Source organism: Sminthopsis crassicaudata, chromosome 3, assembly GCF_048593235.1.
Source record: "Sminthopsis crassicaudata isolate SCR6 chromosome 3, ASM4859323v1, whole genome shotgun sequence".
Taxonomy (NCBI): Eukaryota; Metazoa; Chordata; class Mammalia; order Dasyuromorphia; family Dasyuridae; genus Sminthopsis; species Sminthopsis crassicaudata.
Window position 1 is genome coordinate 482,514,389 of NC_133619.1, and position 21,696 is coordinate 482,536,084.

General features: G+C 35.6%; 1 protein-coding gene across 2 annotated transcripts; it reads left to right on the forward strand.

Annotated features, from left to right (window-relative positions):
- Positions 1 to 4,593: 4,593 nt before the first annotated feature.
- Positions 4,594 to 21,330, forward strand: LOC141563069 (uncharacterized). Of its 2 annotated transcripts, none has more exons than XM_074303652.1 (4): positions 4,594 to 4,695; positions 15,947 to 16,127; positions 18,030 to 18,092; positions 20,089 to 21,330. In XM_074303652.1, exons 1-4 carry the CDS (start codon positions 4,690 to 4,692, stop codon positions 20,856 to 20,858), a joined length of 1,020 nt encoding a protein of 339 aa, XP_074159753.1. In that variant the 5' UTR covers positions 4,594 to 4,689; the 3' UTR covers positions 20,859 to 21,330. The 2 variants fall into 2 exon arrangements, with proteins under 2 accessions (XP_074159753.1, XP_074159754.1); XM_074303653.1 differs by lacking the exon at positions 4,594 to 4,695 and adding an exon at positions 8,673 to 8,736.
- The last annotated feature ends 366 nt before the right edge of the window (positions 21,331 to 21,696 follow it).

Consider the following 21,696-nt stretch of genomic DNA (forward strand, 5'->3'; position numbering starts at 1 on the left):
TCACCTTTTGCCAGGAATTTTTTGGAGGGTAGAAGAAGGTCATGATGTGATGTCATAATGACAGCCTAGCACATTATAGGCACTTAATAATGGCTTGTTGAATTGAAACCCTCCATATTCTTCCTGCTATGAACTGACCAGAGACATGTTCTAAAGCAAGTGTTGTTTCTGCTGAACAAGCCTTGCTAATGATGAGCATGTTCTTTGGTGGCCAGGGAAATAATTGCAGTTTCAAAGGTGAATATCCAAGGGCTTGTTTTTTCAACTTGTCCCAAGGAATGACCAGCTTTGGAGGACCACTGTTACATTCCCAATGCCATGCTTGGTTTTGAGGGAAATCATCTATAGAACTGAAATCTTTCTTCTTGTCATGTGTTCAGTGAGATCTAAGGAAAGCTTTTGGCTTTTTACAGAGGCATGTTTATCTCACTCATTCACTGCTGCAGTAGACTAAGGATCTTCCTGTTCATTTTCTGTACTTTCCCAAATTTCCCAAATGATAGTGGAGGGAAATTCATTCTCTTTCTCTTGCAGGCTAAGAGGAAAAAAAAACAACAAGGCTACTGTTGAATCAAATGGCACTAAGGCACTAATAACTTGAACTTGACCCAGGTGTTCCTGCTGCTTTCAAGGAAGGAAGTCAAGAAAACCCAGGTCCATTTTCCCTCAAATTAACTATTCTCCTGCATGTATAATAGAATTTAGTAAAGAAATCAATTCTTGCCGACAACTCAACCTATGAGACTCCTTCTTCCAGTCACATATAATCTATTTTGTAAAAATATAAGTATTTCCATTTTTTATCATGATAATGTGAATGTGTAAAATATTTAAGTACTTATTCCAGCAGGTTTTTTTTTTTGCTCCCATGCATTCTCATAAAACAAACTCCAAAATTATACCCATTCAGCTAGAAAGATATTAAATGGCAAAGGGAAACATTTCCTTGGATTTTTGAAATAGGTTTTGATCTTGAACTTTCATGTTCCTTCATGAGAGTGAGAACAGATTTCTGAAGATTAATCCTTCTTCGAGGAGACCATGACAAAAAAAATTAAAAATGGAAAATTATCAGTTTGGTGCATTTATCTTTTTCTTTCTCTACTTTTCCAACTAGGATATACACTAGCTGGTATCAATAGATAAGTATATGAATTTTTAGGAAAGTCATTTTGAAAAATCTTTTATGACAGACTCTTCAAGGGTTTCAAGATGTTTATCACTTTTATTTGCTTAGCACACTGGAGACCTTTATGTTATATAACTAACGCATTTGTTTTCTAAAGTTATATTTATGGTAACGTTAGGCTGCTCAACTATTTCTAACAGGTATAGTCTGAGAATAAAAGCAGATTGATTTAAGGATAAACATTAGGTTTAGATTTTTCAGAATGTAACTCTCAAAACTTCTTCCTCACTAAATCTAGAATTTCTAAAGGAGGCTAGCTGTTGGGAAAGAGCAATTGTAAGAAGATTGGATTTGAAGCCTCCTCAACAGATATTTATAACATTTATGTAAAATTTTGATGGAAAAGTATTTGTTCACTATCTTATCATGTTACTTTTGATGGCTTCTATGTAGGAGGTCTTGCTTACTATTTATAATTACTTTGATTAATGACTCTTATGTTAGCCTGAGGTAGAAGCTGGTGCTAAGAAAAAGTTATCATAAGTATTTGTGCCAGTGTGTCTAAAAAATAGACACTTCAGCTTTAATTGTGTTTGTATAATTGGCCTTTTTATTAACAAGCTTTTTTAAAAAAATATATTGAATTTTGAAAACTTAACATGCCTTTGATGCATCCATCAGCAATAACTGGTAGTGCTCTTTCTATGCTAAATGGAATGCATATTAATTAGCAATTTTTAACAGCTCTTCCATATTGTATGACAGAATTGCCTTGGGGTAGCCAGTGGAATTACTTGACAGTGCTACATTTGTAAATGAAAATTCAATTTAAAAAAATGTAAATGTTTCTTTTTAAATATCAAATGAACCAATGAACCAATATATGTTTTCTCTGCGAAGCTTTAACACTTCTGTAAGAATTTCCCAGCTGCATCCAAAACACTGACTTCCAGGTCCTCTACCTCCATAGTCTTCCAAATAGAAAAGAATGAATTTGGGGAAATATATTGATTGAATCTAGTTTCAGTTCAAATACAGATCTGCTTCTATCAGATAAAGTTATGGTGCCAACTCAAATTCATTCTCAGTGAATCTGAACAGAGTGTGAATCACGTGGCTGCCTTTTTTCCCTAGATGAACCCTATTAAGATAATCAGGGGTTTTCAAACACTCCCAAAGATTCATATTTCAAAAAAGAATAAGATGGTAGTTAGCACACTTAAGCCTGGATTTATATGGCTTAAATGTTTGACTTCTAGAGGATTGAAAGGATTGTGTGTCCTTTTATATTTGCCAAATTTTCTTCTCTAGATAAAGTAAAAGTCTCATGTATGTACCTGAGTTTCTCCAATAACAACCAGAGGAGAGATTCAAGATTCTTTTGTATTATATAGTAAGTGTTCAAGGACATTAACAAAATATTTTAATGTATTTCTTTTTTATTGCTCATGAGAATGAGTAGAGAAATGACCTCAGATCCAAGAAGACTTGGGTTTGGTTCCTCCTGCCTCTGACATCTATTGGTTACATGATTTCTCAATAGGTAGATAACACTCTAAGACTTTTTAAATTGTAGAGAAGATGCTGGCCTGCATTGGTCAAAGATATTTCCTCAAAATTACACTTATAGATCATATTATTATTCATGTATTTTCAGAACTCACTAGATAAATAATTGGGCAGGACCTTGAAATGACAACTTTTGACAGAAAGGCTTGAAATAGAATTTAGAAAATACCTTTGATATCAGTTCTGCCTCATTTTCTAGATGAGGAATTCCAGGTTCAGAAAAGTTAAGGGATTTTTCTGGGATAAGTAGCATAACCTGAATAAGAGCCCAGAGTTTTCGTTTTCTGCCACTTATTACTTGTATGTCAAAAAACAAGCCACTTAATCTTTTAGTGGGATCCATTTATCATATTAAAAATATCCAATCACCTTGTAGAAGAATACAAGCTAATGCTCAAATAGTTGCTGTGACTTCCAAGACCCTTGTAAGGAAAAAAGGGTTATTGGTGAGAACTGTGAACAACAAAAAGACATAAATACAATTTGCCAGAAACATATTTGGAACTTCTAGTATACAGCTTTAGATTTCAGTAAATTTCGGATTTTTTTTTTCCTTCTCCCAACTTGGTAACTAAAACATTTCATCACCATATGATGACACCGTGCTGACGTGTCTTGTTATACATAGATTACGCAAAGACAGGTTCCTTTTCTGTAAAGCAAATATTAACTCCATGTTGACTTAGAAGAACAATGCTCTTTCATATATGAAAGACTATTTACCTTGAGTAAATTTTTCTTCTTGTGCAACAATGGCAAAACGAATACTATATTATATTCAGAATTTGAGATATACTGAACATTACTGTAAATTCTGTTTTCTGGTACTTTACCAAGTGGACAATTCTATGTATCAACCTTTTCAAAATCCTTCCCGATGTCAACTAACAAATCCATAGATTCAAATTAGAGTAGTCATTAGCTGAGGTTTAGGGCCGGGATTATTAGATTTCTGTGATGATGGTTTGGGGGATTTGGAACAGGGAAAATAGATCTCTGGCTCAGGGTGCTTTTGTTACAATCATGATTTCCAATGTCTTTAAATCCAGATTTTCTCCTTATAGGTTGAAAGACATATAATACTACATTGGAATAGCTGGAGAAACATACCTAATTCCCAGTTTATCAGAATGTTTGATTAGGCACCACTTAGTCACTGAGTGTGTCAGGTTATAAACTTTTTATTCTAAAATTATTGCACAAATGGCTTATATTTTCCCTTGGCCACCGATTTTTTCCTCCAATAGACAATGAAGGAGGGAGCTCAAAATGCAATGGTGAAAATAAACTATAATTTGTCTTTGCAAAAGACTACTGCTTTAATTTCTGATCCCAAGTTCCTTAGGGCATAACTAACACTTGTCCTTTTCTAGGCATTGGCATTTATATTGAGGAAATGCCCTACTTCTAACTGATTCTGTAATTTAGCAACTATTACTGTGTAAATATTAGCATAGCTGTATAACTTGCTTACATAGTTTGCCAAGTATTTTTTTTTGTAACTTTTATCATGTAAATGTTAATTCATTATTTTACATTGAAATGATGTTGCCCATGTAAATCAAGTGACGGCTTCAAAACAGATGAATTAGCTGTTGGCAGCTAAGGTATGATGTACAGAATTGCTGGAACTTGGTTATATATTTGAACTGAAGTGCTGTATTATAAAATTTATTTCCTCTTGATGTGGTTTTATGTAAATGATTTCATTTCTTGTAAAGGATTGTACCTACCATTTCTGTCATTTTGCTTCTGTATGGTAAAATAAAATAATTTGTAAAGCTGGTTTTCAGCAATTTTAATAAGAAATAAGTTGTGAACCTCTTTCAAAATACAGGGTGAAATTTTTGAAAATTATTTCCCTGATTTTGCCAAGAACTATTTCTTTTCTTTTTAGATATTTTGTTTACATGACTTTTCTGGAAAAAGTAAAGTCTAAGAATGGAAGGAAGTTGAAAAATGGAACTAAAGAAACTGAAGAAGCTTGCTAAATGGAGGTGAGGGAGAAGAGAAGAAAGAGAAAGAAAATATTTTTTCACATCTAGTCTTTACTTTCTATCTGCTATTACCAAAGTCTTATACAGACAACTCATTATCTCCTAACTGAAGACTTCCTCCATTCTTTACCTTCTGCAATCCATTTTTCTTGTTTGCTAAAGAATACAGTCTGCAATATTCCACCTAAAATTTTTCTATGGTCTCCCATTACCTACCAAAGCATAAGCTTATCCTGGCATTCAGAGAATACCCAGTATGATTCCAAACTATCTTTTAGCTTTATCTCAAATTGTTTTCTTTCATGACTTCTACTTTAAACTTAAAGTAGATTCACACTCATCTTCTCCTGTGTCTATAGTTTTACTCATAATTGGGATGAGTTCTGCCAGTTTTCCACCTTTTGAAATTCCTCTTTACAAAATCCAGTTCAGGTGATACTCAAAGCAGCTTTCCCTGACCTTTCTTTCATATTTCCCATAATACAATGAACACCTATATTCAATTACAGCTAATATCCTATTTATTTCTGTTATAAGCAGCTTGAGAGTAGCAATTGAGTCAAGTATCCTGACAGCATAGAGTCTGAGATGAATATTTATTGAATTAAATAAAGAAGCCTAGGACTACCTAGGAATGAGAGTAGAGAATGATAAAGGTGGGAGATGATCAATAGAGGGCCCTGGAACCAATAATGAATAATAGGCAGGGTAGTCAATTGAAGAGAGATATACTCTGGTCAAAGAAAGAAGAGCAAAATGTGGCAACAATATTTATGAGTGAAGGTAAAGAATGAAGAAAACTTACTGTTGATTGTAATAATAGCCAGCATTTACATAGCACGTTGCAGTGAAGGAGATGAAAGGAGAATAGAGGATGATACCCACCATTCACATAATAGTTTGTTTTCCCAGATGCTAATATTTATCTAGGGGATTGCTGACACAGGCTGTGTAAAAAGGGCTGCCTTATTTTGGTGGTATTGAAGAGCAGTTCAGATCCATTTAATCATAAGATGGGAGACATAAGGACCAATATCTGATATCTCAAAAGAACTAAGTAAATTGGTATAGTTTTCCATGAATTAGTGTAGCAAGATGGGTTCTCACTCTCTGTGGTATCTTCTAGATTATCATATTGATTTCCATTTTTAGAACACATAGGACAACTCTATGAATTAGATATTGTAAGTATTGTTACCTCCATTTTAAGGTGAAGAAACACATATAGAGAAAAAATTTTCCCAAAATCACACAGTATCAGAAACTCAGACCCAGGACTTTCAACCCAGAATCTACTGCTCATTATATATTACCCCAAACCAAGCCATGTATGAATTTGGGTTCTTGTTCAGTTTCCAACTCTTAACTCCATTTGGGATTTATCTGGCAAAGATACTTTTTCAGGTCATTTTACAGATGAGGAAACTGAGGCAAACAGGATTAGGTGACTTACCCAGCATCATATAACTAGTAAGTAGTTTGCCAACTACTTGGCAAGATTGAAGAGTCTTCCCGACTTCAGATCCAGCACTCTACCCTCCTTGCTGTCCACCACAATAGACTGTCTTTCAAAAGGAAACACTTAGACATTAGAAGGTGATAAAAACAAGGACTTTTAACAGAGAAGACCAGAGAGTGAGTGGAGTTTTTCCCAGAGAGATTTTGGAGACATGGGGAAAATGATATTAGGACTAGTTAGCACATACAAACATATATACGTGTAAATACAAACATTCTATATTCAAAACCTTTGATTCATAAAGTCTAGGAAAGATAAATAAAGTGTTCCTTATAGTGAACCAAAGATCATAATCCCCAACTGTTTTTCTTCTTTGATAAATGAAAATTGGCAAAGCAATTTGCAAATATTACATGTGGTAAGTTTAATAAGTCTTAGCATTTTTTGGTTAATATGACAATTAATTCACAGGATACTAGATCCTGAGCTGGAAGGAATCTTAGAGATCATCTAGTTCAGCTCTCTTATTTTTTCAGGAGAAGAAACAGAGGCTTAGGGAAATTATAGGATTCTTGCCTAAGGTCATATAGGATTTGAATTCAGGACTACTGACTTCAGAGTCAATGCTCTTGCAAAAGATGAAAAAAAGAATTTGGAAATGGGAGTAACTTGATGCCACTGTAAAAAACTTGTGATCTCACCCAGACTTTAAAACACGGTAATCTTCCAGGAATAAGGATGTCTTGAGGGTTAGGGGACTGAGCTGTTGGGGTAAGGGAGAGCATAGGGAAAGTAGCTCTGAATTCTTATCTACAAAAATAAGGAATGAGCCACCCTATAAAATCTCAGTTCAAGAGAAATTCACTCCTCAACTCTATTACATTTGAGAATATCTTTATCAAAGCCTCTTTGGACTTTGTCAAAAACTCTCTTTATGGAAACAAAAGTGTCTGTGGTGATATAAATTCAAAGTATGAATTGAAAATGTGTGACTTAAAGTCAATAAGGAAGAGGCAATGGCTTGCCTACTAAAAGGATGTGGTTTTGTTCTTTTTTATTTTAATTTTTTTATATTTCCAAATATATGCAAAGATAATTTTCAACATTCACCTTACTTTTTGTCCCAAATTTGTCTTCCTCACCTACTCTTTCCCCTCCTCAAGACAGCAAACAATCCCATATAGGTTAAACTATGCAATTCTTCTAAACATATTTCCATTTTCATCATCCTACACAAGAAAAATCATATCAAAAGGGGAAAAAGGAGAAAAAAAACTAACAACAACAAGGTGAAAATACTGTGCTTTGTAATTTGTGCTTTGACTGTGGTTTTATTTTTAACCTATAAACATTTATTAAGTATCTAGATCTTCTTGTTTGTCCTTTCTTGAAGAGAAGGACCATGACATCAGGGAGGTAATGACATGCAAGTGAATTGGATTTAAGTGAGGGAGGACTGGGCAAGGTCTCCTGCTTCACTTTCCCCTCCAGAACCATCTGGGTCCAGTGGCATGATACATATTAGGACAACAAGAGATGCCCCAATGCAGTGGAGAACCTTGACCTTTTTAAGCTATGGTCTTCAACAGGTCTCAGTTTGACTGAGGCTGCACTCATTCAATGATTAAGGATAGGCTGTGGGAAATGCTAGAGACAAAAAAAAAAAAAAAAAAAAAGGCAAAAAATGATGGAGCTCACTTTTTGACGAAGAAGATAACAAATATGTAAATAACTAGGTACATGCAAGATGTATACAGAGAAGAAAACTGATCTCATAGGAAAAGACATTAACAATTGGAGAGGGCTAGGAAAGGCCATTTGCAAAAAGTAGTTCTTGAAGTAAGTCTTGAGAGAAGCCAAAGAAATTAAGAGTCAAAGATGAGGAGGTATGGAACCTATCAATTCTAGGGCAAAGACATGGGGGTCAAGAGAGTTGTGTGTAAAGAACAGTAAATAGGGGCAGCTAGGTGGTGCAGTGGATAGAGCACCAGCCTTGAATTCAGGAGGACCTGAGTTCAAATGTGATCTCAGACACTTCCTAGTTGTGTGACCCTGGGCAAGTCACTTAACCCCAGCCTCAAAAAAAAAATAAAAAATAAAATTAAAAAAAAAATAAAAAGAAAAAAATTAAATAAAAAAATTAAAATTAAAATTAAAAAAAAGAACAGTAAATAGGCAAAGGTAAATGGAAATCTTTAGAGAAAAAAAAAATTAGGAGCAAAAATCAGTCTGGAGCAGAAGCAACCTGCTAGTTGCTAGAGAGGCTTCAAAAGTAGGCTATTTCTTTACTATCTCAATGTCTTCTTTATTTCATTTGATATTTCTCTTCTATTCTAAGCTTTAAGCTAGCTCTTTAAGGAAAAAATAAAGTTACTCCTATTGGAGATGTTACCTGATTTTAGCTCTGTCCCTGATTTTTGATGCTTTTACAAAACATCCTGTACTTATTCTGTTCCCTCCTCTTCCTGGTAATATTTCACGGGGGAATTTAGATTACAGGAAGCCTTGATTGTATTTAGCTTGATTACAGATTCCTCAGTACAGATACCTGAGGATATAGCGCCTAAGACACTTGGTTTGAGGTAAGTGTAGGAAGAGGGGAGGGTTTCTTTTCAATTCAGTTTTTATTTAGTCAGTTGCATCTAGGCCCCAAAGACTCACATTTCACTGCTTATTGGATCTACAAAGTTTTTGGCTTCTATAGGGCTATGCAAGAGATGAAAGTTGTGGCTGACAGTGCCCTGGAATCATTTCTAGAGAAAGGCAGGAGTCTATGAGCTAGAAGCAGAAAGACTTATCAGTCTTTGGCCAGAACTCTGCTCAATTGAAGTGGAAAAAGGGATAAAATGAAGCTAAAAACCACTTTGCAGGAGAGCCATGAAATCAATGTGTTTATATTAAGCTGCATATTAAAATGTGCATGTTAATATCCATAGATACACATTGATTTCCAAGTTGCATTAAAACTCTAGCTCCAGATATGTAAAATAAAATATAAGAAATGGGAATACAATTTCTTATAGGGCTAGGAGTGTGTTTTTGTTGATATTCTGCAAATGTAAGTGGACACCTCTACAATTTATAGTTTCAGAAAATTTCTTAGAACACTGACATTGAGTGACTTGCTCAGGATCACATAGCCAGGAAGGGTCAGAGGTAGGACTTGAACCCAACTCCTCTCAGCCTATAGGCTAGCTCTCTGTTTACCATATTGCCTCACTAAAGTCATTCTTTGGTTTTGAGTTATTTCAGTGATGATTGACTATAACCTCGTTTGGAGTTTTCTTAGCAGAGATATTGGTATGGTTTGCTATTTTCTTCTCTAGCTCATTTTACAGGTGAGGAAACTGAGGCAGACAGGGCTAAATGACTGAGGTCTAATTTCAACTAAGGAAGATGAGCTTCCTGACTCCAGGACTGGCATTCCAGGACTGCTCCACCTAGCGGCTATAGAGTAATCCTTTCTCAAAAGAAACTTTTCCCAACCTCCCTTAATGTCAATGCCTTCCCTCTGATTTTTCTCTCATTTATCCTCTCTCTATTTTTTTTTTGGGGGGGGGGAGCTGAGGCAGTTGGGGTTAAGTGACTTACCCAGGGTAACACAGCTAGGAAATGTTAAGTGTCTGAGGTCAGAGTTGAACTCAGGTCCTCTTGACTTCAGGGCTGGTGCTCTATCGCCTGGACCATCTATAGATGCCCCCATCCTCTCTATTTCTTATTCTTATTGAATGTTGTTTCTGCCATTAAAGTTTGTTATCTTTAAGAGCAGGAAATTTTTTTTGGCTTTCTTCATATCTCCAGCACTTAGTTCAGGTCCTGTCACATAGTAGGTACTTAATTGTAGCTGCTGGAAAAGTTAAAGTCTGAAATAAAGCAAATTCCCTTCCTATGATGTTCAGTAAACTAGGTAGGGAAAAGTGATCATATCCTCAGGGCCTAAAGTGAAGGACAGAGTTACTCAGGAAGCTTAGTAAAGGGACAAATGAGCCAATTCTAGAGACAACATAACAGATTAAATAACACTCAATTTGGGGGTTAGGGGGAGAGGTCACCTGATCCAGTCAACTATTTCTGGAGTCTCAGATCTTCTTGGGTAGGAGATCATCTCAGCTAAAGACTTATGTTTGTCAGGAAATTTCTTCAAGTCTGCCTTCCTGGCACACCCACTCACCAACCACCTCAACATGTTCTTATAATTACTGTATTTGTTTCTAGGAGCTTGTACTTATTCTGGTTTTCTGTCCTGTCTATCACATTAAGCATCTGAAAGACAGTAACTGGGCTCTCTTAAACATGCCCTCAAATAATATGTGCTCAGTGGATGCTCAATAGACACTTTTTAAATAATGGGCTGATTGACAAATGACCAGTCAACTTTCTTAATTAAATTCTGTTAACAATTCTGATTTCTTCGTGCCAGCAGAGAGATTTATTAGCTTTGGTATGCTAAATCAAGTCCTGTCTTTTTTTTCCATTAAGGATCGTAGAATAGGAAGAATAAAATTAGAAGCCTCACTGAAGAAAGTGCTGGGGACGGTGAGGGAGATCAAAGGGTTATATAGACCCTAATTTACCCTGAAGAAGACTTATGGAGGCCAGTGAAAAAAAGCCCACACTTTCCAAATGACCTTTTGTCATTCTGTGTGAGAGCTTAACACCATATCTAATAAATGTTCTTTGGGTAAACTCTTACCATCCCTACCCCCAATTTCTTTTGTTAGATATGTGCAGTATTAAGGGGAAGCTTAATTTACAAGGATATGGGTCATTGAAGGTAAACAACGGCAGTGAAACACAAAGAAAACCATGTAGGTGCATGTATTATACTTGTGTTTGCTATTACACTGGCTGTGGTGGGCTTTTTTTTCTGGAGACTAAGATGGCCTTGGTTTTAATTTTACTTAATTATGATTTGAGGAGTCTTTTTTATTAATATAAATCTAATAATGTCTCTCATTTTTTAAAAATTAGAAGGAAAAAGACTCAAGGAAGTTGGTTGATGGACAGATGATATTTACAGGGTGCTGTCACTTTGAGTTAGAAAACAAAGACTGATATGGATCATACATGAAACTTGGCTCTAAGAAACTGCAGCCCAGTTTCCTGAGTGGTAAATGAATATGTGGTTTTAATGGGAAACATCTGTATTTCCTTTAAAAAAAAAAAAAAGTGGGGGGAGAGAAATAACTTTGAGGCAGAGTATGGGACTGTTTGCATTTGACCAGTGCCTGTTATGCTCTATTTCTTCCATAAGGTGGAGCTTAAATCCCTTTCTAAACAATTGATGGTGCAGAAAAATGATCTTAAAATCAAAGATTTAGAGCTGCCAGGAACCTTAAAATCCCTTAAACCCCATATCATCACTTTACAGATCAGGAGAGATTTATTTTTAAAAGACACAAGATCACACAGTTCTCAAGGATCTGATGCAGGGTATGAATTCAGGTCTTTTGTGACCAATGTTCTGTGCACTTCTCTATGCCAGCCCTTTAGTTATTAAGGGCTATTATTAAGTTATTAAGGCTCTTGGACTGTTCTGGTCCTAAGGCTGCAGGGGAAGCTTGGGCAGGACTCAGAAAGTGATTTCTTCAGGTTGGGAAGACAATTTTCACAAAGTGGGCCTGTGGGATATTGGGAAGGAGAACAGGGCCACCTTAGAGGCAGCTTTGTACACATATAAATGTGAACAAATGAAATACACAAGTATTTCACAAAATGTTCAAGGTGGCACTTTAGCGATCACCTCATCCAAGGTAAGAAAGGAAGCAAAAGGCTACAGGAAGCCAAATGACTTGCCTGAGTTCACATAGCAAGTTCTGAACGGAAAAGTCAGGTTTTGAATCCAATGCTCTTCCTATATGCATTACAACATCATTATTAAATAAATAGCAGGCAGCTATCTGATAAAAGTACCCCCTTTTGAAGTCAACAGTCCAGGTGTTTTTAGAAGAAAACTTTTAACTATATATAGTGTCCAGTCTTAAGCAGCACTGAGAAGCAGGTAAAGTTAATCTTCACAGATAGTGATTTTCTTCCCACTTTCCATTCATCCTCCACTTCCTCATATCCTACTTACTCCTCAACCCTAAGGAATGCGTCCCCCACAATCACCATACTGAGACCACTCTCTCCAAGGTTGCCAATGATGTCCAAACAGCTAAATCTAAAGGCCTTTTGTCAGTCTTGTCATTCTTGATCACTCTGCAGCATTTGACTAAAACACACACACACACACACACACACACACACACACACACACACACACACATACTCTATCTCTTTCTTTCTGTGTCTATCTGTCTCACTGTCTGTCTATCTTTTTCTTTCTGTGTCTCTGTGTCTGTGTCTCCGTCTTTCTCTTTCTCTCTGTCTGTCTTTGTCTCTGTGTGTCTCTCTTTCTCTGTCTCTGTCTCTGTCACTGTCTCTATCTCTCTATCTCTGCCTCCTGTAGGGCCTGAGATGAGCCCTCTCTAGCCTCTCCTCTTTAAATTTTTGACACGTTATTCATTTTTTATCTTCTTTTTGCCTGTCTGACCATTCGTAATTCTCCTTTGCTAGATCATCATCCACATGATTATACTTCAGAGCTCTGCTTTGGGTGCCCTTCTCAGTTTCTCTGTCTCTCTCTCTCAGTTATCTCTTCCACATTGCAATATTCCCCACTGCAGTCTTGGTATGTTCTGGATCGGCATGAGAAGTTAAATAAGAATATGGGAGGAGTTTTGCAGAAGTCTCAGACAACGTATAAAGGCCCTCAGATGACAGAGAAAAAGTTTTGAAACTCAGAAATGCATAAAATCGATGATAATGTTGTTTAATTTCAACAGATTTTCTCTTTTAATACCATAATTTATATCCCTTCTCTGGTATGAAAGGAGAACTAAAGTATATTGTGCTGATTTTCCATATTGCAAAGACACTGAATCCTTATCCTTTGTGATATGGAAGGGATAACTATATGTACATATGTATAATATATGTATATATCTCATCTATATAACACATAATTATGTATTACAATATATTATACACTATTATACTTATAACAGTATATATATTATGGTATATATATATATACTATATATAACGTAGTATAATGTGAATTATATATAATATACTATTACAAATATAATATATAATGTAGTATAATATACTTACACTAATGTAATTATATTTGTAATAGTGTATCATATACAATTATAACCTATAATAATATAATATGTAACATATATATAACATTCATGTAATATAACAAATCAATACAATTTATTATGTGTCATATATTATACAATATATAGCATGTGTGTAACAATATATAATAATGTATCTAATATATGTATGTATGCATACATACATATATATTTGTTGTTGTTTAGATTTGTTTTTCAGTCATGTTTGATTCTTTGTTACCCCATTTGGAGTTGTCTTTCTATTCATATATGAATAGCCCCACATCAGAGCTTACTAGACAGCTTCATCATTGTAGATGAACTTAAGACTCCCCAAATTCAGTATGTCTGAATTAGAACTTTTTTCTCTTTAAACACCTTGCCCCTCTTCCCAATTTTCCTGTTTTTATTACAGGTATCATCATTCTTTCATCATCATACTTTCCAATCTACTAGGTTTGAAGTCTTGAAATCATCTTCAAATCTAGGCTATCCCTCAACTTCCATTCTCAGTTACCATCCTCTTATGTTGGCCCCTACTCTTCAGTAACATGGTCTCTAGTTTCTCTTTCTCTTTCTCTCTCTCTCTACTTCCTTCTCCCCCCCTCCTCTCTCTCTCTTTCACCTGGATCATTGTAATAGAATGCTAATAGATTTTTCTACCTTTAATCTCTCCCTTCTCCAATCCAACCTCTACACAGAGGTCAAGTTAATATTCCTAAAGTATAATTCTGACCATTTCATTCCCTTGCGCAAGAAGCTTGAGTGTCTCCCTTTTGGTTTTGTAACAAAACATAAACTGTATTTGGCATCTAAAGCCTTTCTCCATCTGACTATAAGATATAGCTGATATGTTACTCTCATATACATATACATGTTCTAGCTGAACTGGCCTTCTTGTTGTTCTCTATACAAGTCATTTCAATCTCTGCTTCTGTATCTTCCAGCTCCACACTCTCCCCCTACACCTGGAATGTTTTTTCTCCTCCCTTTGGATTGTTGACATTCTTCACTCCTTTCAAAGTTCAACTCAAACCGTGCAAAAGACTTTGTAACTTACTTTGTATTTCCTTTGTATGTATTGTGGTAATTTCTTGAAACATACTGTTTTTATCTTGTGACTCAATTCTGGATCTAGCTAGGTTCATTTTCTATTTAATTATGGCTCTAGCCAATTTATGTCTTAAGAAAAAAGTTTATTCAGTTATGGGAATTGGGAGAAACCTTTATTGTGTTGTTTCAATCTAGCCTTCAGTGATTGAGAAGCTGGATTACCTTGTCCTGTTGTACAGAGATCCTTAACAAAGGACCTAGATTATGTTAAACAGAAATTCAGTCAGATCCAAAGATTGTGAGAATTTTTCTCACAATTATACATCTCAAGCAATCCTTGTGTCTTATCTGAAAACTGGCGCTGTGATGGTCACTCAGTTACTTTGATTGAATGAAGACACCTGGAAGGAATGGGAGACTTTTTCCTGTTAGAGAATTCCACCTATTCATTCTCCCTCTCCCAACTTGGAAAATTCTTAATATTTTCTTCAATTAGAAGTATTTTGTATCCTGGTTTATAATCTGTTAATATTTTTGATGCATATAAATCTGTCTCCTCTTACATTTGAGTTCTAGTGCCAAGCTGAGGAGGCCTGATCCTGATTTGCTTTGCAATTGGCATGTGTTGTTCAATAAATCAATATGCTCTTCAGTCTTTTCAAGCAATCCACTCATCACAGTATTTTGCATTTATTTCTCTGTGTAAATGTTAAATGGATAAATCTTGAATATATAAGTTTGTTTTCCTCTTCCTTTTTTTTTCCTCCTCTTTCTTTCATAAAGAGAGTATGTGTTTGTATGTGTATTTTTCTCTCAATATAAGAGAAAGACTTTGAGTGTCATTCCAGTAGCAGACTGTATCTGCTTGCCTGAGCACCAATGTAACTAAATGTACAAAACTTTATCACTAATAACTATTCATGAAGTGATGAATTCTTTGGCCATGGCATCTCTGATAGCTTTGTTATGGAAGAAACAAATGAGATAATTTATCTAAAGATACTTTGCAAATATTTAAATGACATATGAATGCCAACTATGATTATTTATGTTTTTAAAGTAGAAGGCCTGGGGGGGGGAAGCAATTACTTTTAAAAAGTGGTTTGTAATGAGGGATCTAGGAACTTATTTTTAAAAACTATTTTGATAATTTTCAATATAAACTTGTTTCCTTTTTAATCTTAAGTAATTTATTTTATGCAGTTAAAAATATTGTCTTGAAAAGGAGTCCATAAACCTCATTGGATTGCTAAAGAGGATTATGACACAAAATAAATTAAGAAGGCCTGCTCTTGTACTATAATCACTAAGGGAGAGAGGTTTTTGTTTTTTATTTTGAATTCTTCTTGGGGGCTTTCCTTTGTTGCCATGACAGGCCAACCCTAAAGATACATTTTTCCTGACAACTTATCTCCTCTCCATTTTGATTATGAGCCACAAAATCAGCCTAGATTCCCAGCTCTTTGAGCCCTTTAAATACCATGTGCCAAGTGAGAAGAGTAAAGGCTAGAGCTGTGATCACAGAAGAATAGGTTTTCCTCTCTGGTTAATTGTGTTTGGCTCTTTTTAGATCACACCTGAAGCTATGAGGATTTGGTGGCTCCTACTGGTGGCTGGAGTCAGCACAGAAGACCTCATCTCACAGGACAGCTGCAGGCAGGGGCATCCTGGAATTCCTGGGAATCCTGGGCATAATGGATTACCTGGAAGGGATGGACGAGATGGAGCAAAGGGTGACAAAGGGGACACAGGTATCCCATTGCAGTCATACTTCTCTGGAACACTTACCTGGGAGCTTGCATTCTATGAGGCCCACCACAATGGGAAGGATGGGTCAATGTAGTCAGTTCTTTCCCTGCTTGTGTTTTAGTTCTGCTTCGATACTACCTGCACCCCTCCCTATATTTCTTCTACTTTCCAAAATGGAGGACATAATATTCATTTTTCAGAATGGGCAGTCATATAAGAACTCCTTAGCTTTTGTTTGATCACTTTTGATAAAAAGCAGGCAAGCAAACATGTGGCCTCTCTTGCTGATATAATCCATAAAAATGTTTTTATTATAACTCTTTGTCAGCAGCTTGATACTGAAAGGAAAGACCTGGGCACACCCTGGGAGCCTTCACACAAATCATTCAGTTGAAACTAGGGATGTTAAATATCAGATGCAATCTCCATCAGGGGGAAAAAAGTGGCCATAAAATCACCTATATATCATTAATCTGGCTTATCTTCCCCTTCCTAGATGTCACCTGAAACTTTCAGTACATGATATTTCTGTAAAGAGTGGCCATCAGCTCTCCTTTACTTGCACTCAGGATCACAAAGCATTAAACATAGGCCACGTTTTATTTAGCACAGTAATATAAAGAGGACTCCGATTTCAAACAACTTCACCTTCTTTCTATTGGGTATCCTCTTCCCTGAAGAAACTTGTACAGTCCTCTAGACTCATAGAATTGAGCTAGGTGTTCCATCTCACAAGAAGAAAAATTCAGGTTTCCCCTCTTTCCGGTGTTCAAATCTTCCCTGGGTACATGCACAATATTTGTGACTTAGATTAAAGCCCTGGTCAGGGCTCCAATGAAGGCAAGCAACAGGTTTGATCCTTTACACTAGGTCCTTATGTATACTCACTAATAGTTAGCTAGCATTGGTCTAGTTCTTTGCCGTAAAAGAGTCTCTTCCATCTTCATTCTATTGATTTAGTGTAACTGTACTTTCACCAGTCACAGATGCTTCCTGCCAATAGCTCTTATTTGCTCTGAATTAATTGCCTATTTTATCACTACCTTCAGTTTGGTGGTTGTTTCATTTTATTTTTGTGTGGCTTCTCCTCTTCATTAAAGTATTAGAGTTAATACAAAATGAAATAGCCAGCACCAATATGTTTCTGACCTATTTGAAATTTTCATCTCTGGAACAAGGTCCTTTTAGAATTTTTCCTTTTATTTATAGGGCTTTGAATATGTGATACATTCAAAGTTCAACAGCAGAAAAATAAATGTTCCCCTTTACTAATCTACAGGACTGGTGGAAATGGAAGGGAAATGATGGAAATTCTTTGTTTTCATCATTTGACTATGTGTACATTATTTTATAGTAGCATTGCCATGGTTCCCACGAAAATATTATTTCCAGTTGTACATCAGTGGCTTAATCATACACATTTGCTACTTCTTTCCTACTCTCCAATGGCTTTTATCTTTGGGTTTGTTTGGGGTTTTTTGTAATCAATATTTTATTTTTCAAATTATATCTAAAGATAGTTTTCAACATTCATTTTTCATAAGATTTTGCATTCCAAATTTTTCTCCCTTCTTCCTTTCTCTCCCCACCTCCCCAAGGCAGCAGGCAATCTGATGTAAGTTATACAGGTGCAATCAGGTTAAACATATTTCCTAGATTCTAAATTGATGGTTCTTGGGAAAATTATTCCATAATATTTACTGTTATTTTATTTCTACATGTCACATGGAGCCTTGATGATTCCTTGATTCCATATTTCTGCATCTAGATTTTTAGAAGAAAAATTAGAACATGACTAGACTGCGGGATATCTGTATACATATATATACACTGATTAGTTCTAATGTTAAATTAAATTCAAGAGACTAACTCATTGCTAAAGTTATGTGGTTTTCCCCTCATAGGTGAAATAGGACTTCCTGGGAACCCAGGGAAAGATGGCAAAAATGGAGAAAAAGGAGAACAAGGTCAGAAAATTATTTTTGCTAATGTAGAAATATCCTTACCCTGTACTCTCTCAATCGATGCACTTAGCATAGTGCCTGGCACATAGTAGGCATTTATACTTATTGTATAGATGTTTGCTATGTATAAAACTATATTATGGTAGGCACTCAAAGGAATTCAAAGCACTTTAGTATAGATTGTATATATGTATATATCAGTTGACTTCTCTCTTGCTTAAAGGAGTATATCCCTTTTAGGGTCAATACTATTTAAAAGTCTAAGCAGTTAAATAAAAAGTAAGAATTATGACTTAATTGTGCTGCTAATTTAGTTTCCTTATCTATAAAAAGTATAAATATGAATAAAAAACATTTCTGTGTACAAATTCTTGACTGCTTAATTACTTTCTGGGTCATGTTCATTGGTGTGGCCACTGTATTGCCTCAAACCTATAATGCATTAGATAGAAATTTTCCTTTTCATCAAAGCTGAGCTCAGGCCCACCTTCTTCATCAAGTTTTCCTGAAGTATTTTTTCTGGATCTCTCTTGTCCTATAACAATTTTTTGTTGTTGTTTGTTATTCATCTTGTCCCAGTCTTCATGACCCTATTTTGGGTGTCCTGTCAAAAATAGTAGAATGATTTGCCATTTCCTTCTCCAGTTCATTTTACAGATGAGAAAACTGAAGCACATAAAGTTAAGTGACTTGCCCAAGATGACACTGCTAGGAAGTGTCTGAGCTATCAATTTGGATCTTCCTGAATCGAGGTCCAGCACTCTGTCCACTATAGCGCCAACTAGTTGCCTTTATCATAATATACTTATCATTCTTATGTCTATATATCTTATCATATTGGTTTATTAGCTACATAATGATAAGAATTGTGTTATTGTTCTTCTTTATGTAGTCAAACCACCCAGTCCTTCTCCCTAAGTTCTAAGCCTCTGGACTCAAGTAGAATCCAAAAAATGACATTTTTCTCCCCCTCTTTTCATCTTTCCCAAGGAATCTCCAAAAATAGATCCAATATAGCCTATGTTTAGGTTTAACCAAATGTAAGTTGAAAGTTCCCTTAATCATGTACAAACATTCAATATAATATATGCATATAGGATTATTTTTACCTTCAGAAAATATATAGCACAAAAATATATATCATATACCTCACATATATTCATTAAAAAAAATCTCAACAGAGAATATATAAGGCACTCAAAGCACTCTCAGGCATCCTCAAACAGTATAGAAAATCTAAGATATTCAGAATAGCCCTTCAACTCTCCTCATAATGGAACTGAACTTAGAGTTACCATTATAGCAAGCTTTTCACATTCTTCTGTATCCTTAGATTTCTAGCAGAGTCTTCCACAATCTTCTCTCAAGGGTTATTGTTCCTCTTGCAGCATAGACTCCCTTATTTTCTAGAAGACAAACAGATTTTGGATTAGTTCCTTTTTTTACTGGTCTTGCACTACCTAAATCATTGATTGTAATAGAGAACCTAGCAAGGTACAGATCTGTTGTCCTACTCTCTGACATTAACCTTGTTCTCTATATGAAGAAGTTAAGGGTGCCCCTCTTCTTTTTCCAGGAAACAACACTGTTCAGGAAATCCCCTTTTAACTTAGAAGGTCTGATCTCCAAATTCTTTCCAAATTTAGTTTTTCCAAGACAATCCAATCTTCTGTCAAAGGCAATTCCTTCTTTTCAGCTTTAGTCCCAGAGGGTTTATATTTATGTATTATAAGATTTGTAAAGCACTTTCTTCCATCCTGGTGGTGTGAATAGTATGAGTGCTACTCCCATTTTAAGGGTGAGGAAATCCAAAGCTATCAAAGGTTAAATAACTTATTAAATAGTATTATAGCTAGTAAGTGTCAAATATGGAATTGAATGTATATGTATTCCCAAAATCTATGCTCTTTCTGTTCAGAATTGCTTCTAAGTAGAAAAATAAAGGCTGTTTCAAAAACTAAATGTTTCACAAATAATCCCTCTTTTTTCTCCTCCTTAGGAGCAGATGGAAAAGTTGAAGCAAAAGGGAATAAAGGTGAACAAGGACAGAGAGGATGGCCTGGGAAATATGGACCAAAAGGATTTATTGGTCCCATGGGAGACAAAGGTCAAAAAGGAGAAATCGGGCTACAAGGTCGAAAGGGAACTAAGGGTGATATGGGACCAATTGGGCCAAAAGGGATAAAGGGTGAAGTTGGACCAACTGGAGATATTGGTTTGCCTGGCCCTATTGGTCCTATTGGAATGCCAGGCCCTGTAGGAGATATTGGTCCCATGGGACCAAGGGGTGAGCCAGGAACCCAAGGAATACGGGGATGGAAAGGGGATCGAGGAGAAAAAGGGAAAACCGGTGATCCCCCAATCTCACCAAAAAGTGCTTTTACTGTGGGTCTTACTGTGTTCACCAAATTTCCCTCTTCAAATTTACCCATTAAATTTGATAAAATCATTTACAACAAACAGAATCATTATAATTCAACTAATGGAAAATTCACTTGTCATTTTGATGGAATATATTACTTCACTTACCATATCACTGTTTTCTCCAGAAATATAAATGTATCCTTAGTTAAAAATGGAGTCAAAGTGCTACATACTAAAGATGGCTATCATGGTAATGAGGACCAGGCCTCTGGGGGTATAATCCTAGAACTGAAGCTTGGGGATGAGGTGTGGATGCAAGTGACTGGAGGAGAAAAGTTTAATGGCTTGTTTGCTGATGCAGATGATGACACAACATTCACAGGCTTTCTTATATTTAGAGATTAATCAACTAGAAAAGCCTACAAGTGTATGTGTTTCAATATTTGTTCTCTCAAGCCAAGATTGCTCATATTTACTTCCTCAAAGTTTGGCTGCCTTTAAAGGCACTTTTTAAAAAAAGTGTTTTAAAAACACTTAAGTGTTTTTGTTTATATTGTTGCATTCATTGTGTATGTTGTTCTCCTGGTTCTACTTCCTTCTGTGTCCATTCACAAACATCTATGCAAGATTCTCTGAATTCCTAATAGTCATTGACTCTTAGATCACAACATTATTTCATTACTACCATATACCACAATTTTCTCAGAACCATTACTTGCTCTATAGGCACCTTCTTTGTTTCCAGCTTTGTTACTACATAGTAATGATGTTTGCAATCAGCACCAGTATGTGTGAAGAGGCAAAACCAGGAGGCTAATTCTTGGCAATGGTCATAACTTTCAATTTTTTCTAAGAATAAATTTAGAATTCTGCACAATTGTTGCCTCTTGTCATTATTTAAGGTATCTGCTCATTGACATTTTCTGAACTTTCACAAACCAATGCTGCTTATGATGTGGCTCACTTTTTTCAAATAAACATATATATACACACACATATACTCAAAAAAAGGTGTTTGGACAATTTACTCTGTTTTTCCATAGTCTGAAAACTTCATATTTATATTTTATCTATTTTTATATTCATATTTATATAAGTTTTGGTGGGAAGGAAGAAGTAAAGATTATTGACTTGGTTGAATGATAATTGATGACATTTAGATCCTGCTAAGTGATTTGAGACTGAGCGTTTCTCTACTTGGGTTCATGTGTTTTCTCAGACTTTTCCATACATTTACATCTTG